The 8,889-nt window shown below is 41.5% G+C and overlaps 1 protein-coding gene across 2 annotated transcripts; it reads right to left on the reverse strand.

Moving 5' to 3' along the window:
• Positions 1-1,138: 1,138 nt before the first annotated feature.
• On the reverse strand, positions 1,139-7,080 carry LOC136678298 (glutathione S-transferase theta-1-like). 2 transcript variants are annotated; one of them, XM_066656302.1, is made up of 5 exons: positions 6,919-7,080; positions 6,202-6,289; positions 5,465-5,615; positions 2,609-2,785; positions 1,139-1,739 (listed from the first exon to the last, which is right to left on the reverse strand). In XM_066656302.1, the coding sequence occupies exons 1-5, from the start codon at positions 7,037-7,039 to the stop codon at positions 1,677-1,679; spliced, it is 600 nt and encodes a 199-aa protein (XP_066512399.1). In that variant the 5' UTR covers positions 7,040-7,080; the 3' UTR covers positions 1,139-1,676. The 2 variants fall into 2 exon arrangements, with proteins under 2 accessions (XP_066512399.1, XP_066512398.1); XM_066656301.1 differs by having other exon boundaries at positions 1,139-2,171.
• Positions 7,081-8,889: the final 1,809 nt, after the last annotated feature.

An 8,889-nucleotide genomic window follows, 5' to 3' on the forward strand; every position in this document is an offset into this window, starting at 1 on the left:
TCTTATTTCCAAAGAGAAGAGAGTGAGCTTTAGAAAATACCCAGAAAAACAGGGCATCAGCATTCAATTAAAAGTGCTCAAGTTAATTTTCTATTACATTTATCAATATGAATTTTGGAGAAACACTGTTGGAAAACCTCTTCATTTCAGACCGTCTGTCTTCGTTGTTGAGGTTCACATTCTCTGCCACTAGAGGGCTCCACGATTAATGAACAAGTGCAGACGGCGCCGAGTGATGGTTCTGACTGTGACCAGTTTGTAATAAATGAATGAGAGTAATAACCTTAAAGGCTAAGTACCACTTAATGAAGCTCCATGAATATTACACATTATTTTAACTACTGACATATATAAGTATGAATTAAAATAAAAATTGACGGAAAAACCCGAGCTCGCTACGGAAATTCTCAAACGCAACCGTGACGTCACTGGTGGACAACAGCTGAACAACGCCGCGGTAAAACACCGTTATGACTGACTGTTATGACAGTGTCTAGTTAAATAACCAACATTATTCATGACAACAGCCTAGCAATAAGCTAAACTCAAATTTAGAGGTACCGTTATTCTTGTAAATGTGATCGAAGTTGAACTCGAATTCATCCGACGCTATAAACCTCCGTAATGCAGCTACGTAGCCGAGTATAATCTGAGCCACCGAGTTTAGCAAGTCAAGCTAACGTTAACTAACACCAACTAAAACAGGCGAAGTGAGTGTCCTTACCCTGTTTATCTCCATGTTACAGAGGCTCTTGAACACCTTTCGTTGGTGTCCTTACATGCCCATATTGTTGGAAAAGCGCCAGTGAAATGAGCTACAGATAACGGAGTGAGCGGATGGTCCTTTCCAAAGTGCCCGTTTAAAGTGGACAAATTTAGTCCATTTTCTGGATCTTTGGGCCATTTGTGCACAGATGTCCCACTGTACATTGAATGATTGCAGCCAAAAACAACACACCTTTTCGTCATTTTGCATTAAATTAAGTGCAGCTTCTAGAGTTGTTGTCCACCATCTACGTCACAGGTAAAACGCCTATTAGAGTTTCCCAACCCCGGGGGGTGGGGTGGGGGGGGTTGCAACGGTCTTTTAAACCTTATTCCTTCAATTAGTAAGAAATAACATGTTTTCTGCTGACTATCAATAAAAACAAGTTAGGAACTCAAACTCCACTGGATTTATTTGTTTGACACTTTCATAGAGCTGGTGCTTAGCCTTTAATGATGCGTTTTTATTACGAACAGAAATGTGAGGAGCTAACCCAGGTACTATGCCGATAGATTCTCATCAGCGAACCAATCAAACTGATGAGTGAGAACTCAGGGTGTGAGACCTCTTTTGGCCAAGTTGGTGAACTACAATAACAGACAGACACTGTGGTAAAACTGCCCATGTCACCTTTAAAGTTAATCTAAACTTTCAAAAGGTCATTTGATCTCAGTCATTATGAAACACAATCCTCACCTTATTATAACCTTATCACACACCAGTATTACAATTTTATTACATTTATATTAAACTCATATTACAGAACTCACTTAGCAGTTGTTAACTGGGTTTTTAGCTCGATTAACTGTAGTATTTTTACCTCACAATCACAGGTTCACAATCACGGTGATGCTGTAATTAGAATTGAAACTTGTTGTTGCTCCTCTGGGCTCAGCGCTACAAATCTGCACTATGTAACTGTTGGAGAAGGGAAGGAAAGCACTCCCCCTCTCTCCTTGATTTCAGGACAGTGCTGTAAAAGTGAAATACATTTTTCAAACACATGGGGGAGCCCAAGAGCAAAAATCCCAAATCATACCTAGAGTTACTTTAAAAACAGTTTGATCTAAACCTGGATCTTCTTTCTCCCAAACAGAATGTGTGTTTATTTTTAAACTAGGCGTGGTCGCTATGCACGTTTGGTCTGGACGCCGACGTCTTTGTAAAATGATACCAACTTTTAGGGGTTTAAGTGACCCAGGTAATCTGAGAAACCCTGCTTTTTAAGGCTGTCCCGAGGTGTTCCACTGTGTCTGGGTTAGAGTTTTGAGGCGCTCTTGTCTCTAAGCCGGAACAGGACGGCGTGAGCTTCGGTAAACGATCCTCTGAGAGCCGTCTGGACCCTGGACTTCCAGCTCTGCAGCTTTGGGTGGTTCTGCAGGACGTCCCGACCTCCAACAAGAGGCTACACACAACATTTTACTCAGTTAAACTCTGTAACGTGTTTTTAATCGTGGTGTACTCATGGCTTTCCAAATGTAGATACCCCTTCCAATCAATATCAGACACTAGAGCAGCTGCACATGAGCTGAAATTCAACACGCCTGATTACAGGTATCGTGTCGTGGGGTGAAGCAGTGGTGATGGAGCTCTGTCCAGTAAATTTGGGATGAGTTTGAGTGCCAGAACAAATCCTCCAACATCAGCTGCTGACCTCACTAAAGTTTACGTGGCCAAATGCCATCAAATCCACACCAACATGCTTCAGTATTTAATGCAGGAAGATGTTACTGCAGCGAAGGAGGAACACGCTCCTGATGAACACCTTTAATGATGAATAAGAAGGTGTTGTTGATGGATGAAGCTAGTGGAGGGCACTGATTAATGAGGGGTGTCACTCACCTGCATGATCTCGCAGACGGCGAGCAGGTCTGCGATGGAGATGTCGTCGCCGCAGAGGAAGACCTGTCTCTTTAGGAACATCTCTTCCAGCTTCACCAGAGTGTTCTCCATCTCCTCCACGGCTCTCTGCAGCTTCACAGGGTCAGCGGCTCGGCCCGACATCCGGGGCATCAACACCTGGGGGTCAACAGTTTATGTAGCTAAGGCCATAATCAGGATTTTGTTGTTTCTCAGCTTCTTTAACAGTTTTCTGGGGAAAACTTTCATTAAAACACACATTTTCTTTATGTAGGGCAGCACGGTGGCGCAGCAGGTAGTGTCGCAGTCACACAGCTCCAGGGGCCTGGAGGTTGTGGGTTCGATTCCAGCTCCGGGTGATTGTCTGTGAGGAGTTGGTGTGTTCTCCCCGTGTCCGTGTGGGTTTCCTCCGGTTTCCTCCCACAGTCCAAAAACACACGTTGCAGGTGGATTGGCGACTCGAAAGTGTCCGTAGGTGTGAGTGTGTGAGTGAATGTGTGTGTGTCTGTGTTGCCTTGTGAAGGACTGGCGTCCCCTCCAGGGTGTATTCCCGCCTTGCGCCCGATGATTTCAGGTAGGCTCTGGACCCCCCGTGACCCTAAATTGGATAAGCGGTTACAGATAATGGATGGATGGATGGATGGATGGATGTAATATGTAAGTGCAAATTGAGATATTATTTTGAGATAACTGAGTCAATATATTGAGACAGTATCTCATTCTGAGATGGTATCTGATTTTGACATACTGATTCAATATACTGAGATATCTCATATTGAGATAAGTCAATGTATTGATACTATTTTTTTAATTTGAGATACTAAGTTAGTATATTGAGATACTATATCATTAATTTGAGATACTAAGTCAATATAATGAGATACTATGTCATTAATTTGAGATCGTCCATATGTTTAGATTATATCTCATTGGTTTGAGATACAAATCTCAAATTAATGCCATAGTATCTCAATACATTGACTTAGTATCTCAAATTAACGATATAGTATCTCAATATATTGACTTAGTATCTCAAACCAATGAGGTATAATCTCAACATATGGACTATCTCAACTTAACTTGACTTAGTCCATATGTTGAGATTATATCTCATTGGTTTGAGATACTAAGTCAATATATTGAGATACTATATCGTTAATTTGAGATACTAAGTCAATATAATGAGATACTATGTCATTAATTTGAGATAGTCCATATGTTGAGATACTAAGTCAATCTATTGAGATACTATGTCATTATTTTGAGATACTAAGTCAATATATTGAGATACTATGTCATTATCTCAAAATAATGACATAGTATCTCAAACTACTGAAATAGTATCTAATTAGTTTGAGATACTATGTCTTTATTTTGAGGTACTATGTCAATATATTGATATACTCTAAATAATCTAAAAAATAATGAGATAATATCTCAATATACTGACTTAGTATCTCAAAATCATGATCAATATCTTGAAATATTGAAATAGCAACTAACATTAAAAGCGAAAAAATTGGTGCCTTTGTTTGTGTAATAATTTTATTTATGAGGCGAAAAGGGGTTTTCCGTAATTTCCACTCTCCTGAAGAGGCTTTCTGAGAGGTGTTCTGCCACTAGAACTTTGAGGTCAGTTACTGATGTTGGATTAGTTCTGAATTTCAACCACCACTCCATCTCATCCCAGAGGTATTGGTTGAAGCTCAGTCACTACAGAGAACAGTTAACACTGCTATCCGCCTTGTGCTGGGGGATTTTACCCCTCTTCACTCTGCACTGGTGACCTAGGGCTCATTTCATGCTTTTCGTCCTTTAAAAGATCAAGTTTAATATCTTTATACCCAACGATTAGTCAGCTTTAGCTCCACTCAGTGAGTCTCCCCTCAGTCTCACATGGTATCCCCTGCCTCGGGGGGTGAACACATGATTCCTCTGAATCACATAAAGGCTGCCCTACCGTTTTTTCACAAACTGACTAATTCATCACTGATCTACTGCCCGATTTGGAGCTGACTCAAATATAAAATATGGATCCAGGGAAACTCCTCATGGGTAACCTGCTTAACCCTAACCGTGGGGACAAGATCCCATGCTGAACCGGTGCTGGATTGCACCACGGACTGATGCTCAGCCCATGAGACTGCGTGTTCAGGTTCTGCATTGTGTGAGGTGTTCCCACGCTTAAGGGCAAGGCCTCCTGGTTTGTCTGGGCTGGAGCTTCACCAGAGGATTCCCTTTTCCACTTGAGTTTCCGTGTTCTTTAGGGCACATTTTCCTGGCCACCGCCAAACCCAGACATGTCCATCGGATCACCAGACGGAGGAGTGTGATTCTTCACTCCAGAGGACAAATTCCCACTGCTGTAGATTCCAGTGTCACCATGTTTTACAGCACTGCAGTAGACGCTGTTCATTGCTCCTGGTGATGTAAGTCTTGGATGTAGCAGCTTGGCCATAGAAACCCATTCCATGAAGCCCCCTTTGCACTAATCTGAAGGCTACATGAAGTTTGGAGGTTTGTAGTGATTGACTCTGATGAAAGCTGGTGAACCCTGCGCACTATACACCTCAGCGTATACTGACTCCGCGCTGTCATTTTATGTGGCCTACCACTTTGTGGCTGAGTTGCTGTCATTCCAAATCACTTCCACTTATACACATGTGGCCATGGAAGTGAGTGGAACATCTAAATTCAATGAATTAGATGGGTGAGGGAATACGTTTGGCAATATAGTGTATGTCTTTTGATTGATCATTTGGGTATTTAGACTTCTATGATCCAAGGTCGTCAAACCTGTAAAGTTAATTTTTTGGAAACGAGAGGTATTGATCCTACCTCCATTATGAAGACCTTGGCGACATGAGGGCGAGTGTTGGAGTGGTGCCAGGCCATGTACTCGTCCACTCGAGCTCTCTGCTGAGGATGGAGTGGATACCAGTGCTCTGGGACGTTAAACACCGTTGCCAGGTATTTTAAAATTGCATCACTGGAAAACAATAACACAATTACGTTAACACTGGGACAGCAAGTAACACACACAATGAAAACCAGAAAGCAGTGAGTTGTACATACACTCTGTCACTCATTTAAATTTTATATTTATTTATTTTTTGGCCTGTAACAACTATATTGGTTTTTAGACCAGAAACACTGTCTGCAGCTGGTATCTGTGGTGTTTCAGTGTGCTGTAACTGTATGTAGGAGTAAATGCACTGACACACAAATGGACATGAGCTCCAGCTGTTTACTCTTACATAAAGTTACAGCGCAATGAAATACCAATGAACATCAGCTGCAGCTATTTAACATGAAAATACTGACTAATAAATAGCCTCCTGATATTTTGTTAAACATTTTTTATTATTACAAATATAGACTTGTTTTGTTTATGGGGACCCTGAGCCAGGAAAACAAACAAACAAACAGACACCGGGGGCAAGTGTACCACCCCCTACCCTCCTGGATGTTAGATCAACTTTTTCTGAAGGTCAACCCTGCTGTTTAGCAACAGTGCTTTATAACATTTTATAAACACATCAACATTCAATAACCCCCTTTAAACACCCACCCACCTCTCAGTCAGAATAAACCCGTTGTGCTCAATCACTGGAACTTTCTGCATGGGGTTAATGCGGGTGAATTCTTCGCTTTTCTGCTCTCCTGCACACACACAAACATCTCACTTCATTTTACTGTACTTCTAAGGTGCAGTAGGACAAAGGTGAGTTACCACAACCAAGGTTCATTTGTCCTCTTATCCTAATTTCCAATTCCACCTTAAATAGCGCAGGAGCTACAACGTAATACGCATACACAGTGCAGCTGGAATTTTATTCATATTCAATTTAACAATTCCACCTTAAAGTTATACATACGCTAGAATAAATCTGCTGCTTATTAGCATTTCCCATTCCACCTTAAATATTGCAGCAGCTATAGTTTGCCTCTCCACCTTAAATCTACACTATACTGAGTACACTATACTATATACACTATAATCTATACTGAGACGCTTATTGGCATGTCCCATTCCACATTAAATAATGTAACGGCTGCTGCATTTAAGGTGGAACATTTTAAATAAGTCAACGTCAAATTCGTGTTTCGCACTTTAACCGCTGCTGAGTTTAAGGTGGAACGAGGAATTAGAACATGAAACCAACTTCAAACTCCTTTGGATTACACGGTAACCGCTGCTGTATTTAAGGTGGAAATGGGGAATTAGGACGAAGTTTGGACAACAGGAGATTGCAGTTAGGAGTGAAATGGTTGTGGGGTGTGGAGCTCACCTCTCCTCAGAGCCACAGTGTGCACCTTGTGGGGAATTTTGTTGTGTTTGAGGAATATTAGCAGAGCTCTGCAGGGCTGGGACAACAGATCCAGATAGACCTTTACCGGCTTATTCTCCATACTGTCACAAACAAACACAGAAAACTACACACACACCACGCTGAACACGTACGCGTCAGAGCTGGAGCCGCTGCTTATAAGGGAGGGAATGACGTGCAATTAGGCCCGCCTCTCCTTTGCTGTGATTGGATAGTTCATATCAAGCTGCTTCCCCATTGGCCAGTTAAAGTTGCGACGTCTTTTATCTTTTACATGTAAACACATTCACGTAGGGACTAATTAATAATGCGCGCAAACAATAATGAGTGGGAACTACTCAATAATATATTTATTTAATTAAGTCACTCCCACGTTTTAATAAGCTGTTCCCACATCTTATTACAGGGGGCGCCTGCAGTGGGGAACTGCAGTTCTCTCTGGTTTAGTTACGTTCAGAAGCTCTGTGTATTTTAAGGTGGAACGGTGTGTTTGAGGAGGAAACACACTGTATTTTGTTCGCGGCTGAAGTGTAACTTGTCTTCTGTAAGTTTTCATTCACTGTTTTACTGGATTCCCACAGAAACTCATTTGTAACTCAAGCTTAGTTTAGTTTTATAGCACTTTGTTTATTTTTATGCAATTAGTCACCTACAGAATTTGGAGAAATACATCAATATCCTCATCTCTTTTTATGATTCTCAACATTTGAATATCTCTCTCTTTGCTGCTGTTTCTCTGAGCAGAGAGAGAGAGAGAGACAGAGAGAAAGAGAGAGAGACAGAGAGGAGAGCAAGACACAGAGAGAGAGACAGAAAGAGAGAGCGAGAGAGGTAGACAGAGAGAGAAAGAGAGACAGAGAGGCAGAGAGAGAGAGAGAGAGAGAGCGCCAAGCATACTGGACAAAGACACTTTTTTTTTATCCATTTACAGTTTCACTTTAGACCAAGGCACAAAGAAGAAACATCCTCAGAGTTGTATAAAAGTCTTCTATGATCACAGTCACGAATGTTGCCTTTAAATTGTTCCAACAGCTGTTTAAGGCATTTTTTAAATTTATTTTGAAGGGCACTGTATGACATTTGACAGATGAAATATAAGGAGTCAGAATTAAATAAATTCATTCATTCATTCATTATCCAAATGAATTAAATTTTCTCACTGTATTCTGCCGTTTATAAATGTATTTACTTCCTTATTCATGCCCCATAAACACCACTCTGCAGGTCCCTTACCCACAGTCTTGTAACAGATGACACAGACGAAGCTGAATGCGTTTTTTCTGGCCCCAGGGCTCTCCTCGGTTTCTCAGGGCTGTGAAGGGAAAGTGCAGTCTAACACTGTGATGAGTGTCATACACAGATGCAGCATGAAGTGGAGAAGTTAGAATGTATTGTGCTTAAGCTCATGACCTTAAAGTGCTTATTACATGATGTACTCAGGACATGACTCTGGAGTGAGGAGAGAAAGTGATAAACAATGTACTTCTGTAGTTAGATCATAGAAGTCTAATGTTGAAGAACATCTGGAGTGGAAAACCTGACCTAACCGTCTGCAAACATTACACTGACAAAGGGACAAATAGAACAGCAGAGATATGTAGAGCATAATGTCCCGGTTTGGGAGTCTGGGTTTGGGAAATGAGACGTGATGGTGATGGTAAAGAGAAAAGTGTTTGTGACAAATGCCCTATAAACACTGCTGTGAATGTCTTAATAAACTAGAGGTTGGAGTGAATCCTTGACTCTGATTTCTCCTCGGACCTGAGCATCATTTTGGAACTCTTCCTTCCAGGTGACACTTAGACAATAGCCACAACAATGGTGTTCCTGCTTTAGGAGGGAATCAAGCCTTCATCTTTCATGTGAAGTTCAGCAGTACAGTGCTCCTGATCCATCACTTAAGAGTGCACCCCAGGGTCAGTCCAAGCCTGA

The sequence above is a fragment of the Hoplias malabaricus genome, chromosome Y (assembly GCF_029633855.1).
Source record: "Hoplias malabaricus isolate fHopMal1 chromosome Y, fHopMal1.hap1, whole genome shotgun sequence".
NCBI classification, from domain to species: Eukaryota; Metazoa; Chordata; class Actinopteri; order Characiformes; family Erythrinidae; genus Hoplias; species Hoplias malabaricus.

Bases quoted from the DNA above. Each gene is read 5' to 3' on its own strand.
- LOC136678298 (XM_066656301.1), bottom strand. From the start codon at position 7,039: ATGGAGAATAAGCCGGTAAAGGTCTATCTGGATCTGTTGTCCCAGCCC. The intron at 6,290-6,918 runs GTGAGCTCCACA...GTGTGTGTGCAG, and splicing joins CACTGTGGCTCTGAGGAGAG to GAGAGCAGAAAAGCGAAGAA. The intron at 5,616-6,201 runs GTGGGTGGGTGT...ATTGTTTTCCAG, and splicing joins GGGTTTATTCTGACTGAGAG to TGATGCAATTTTAAAATACC.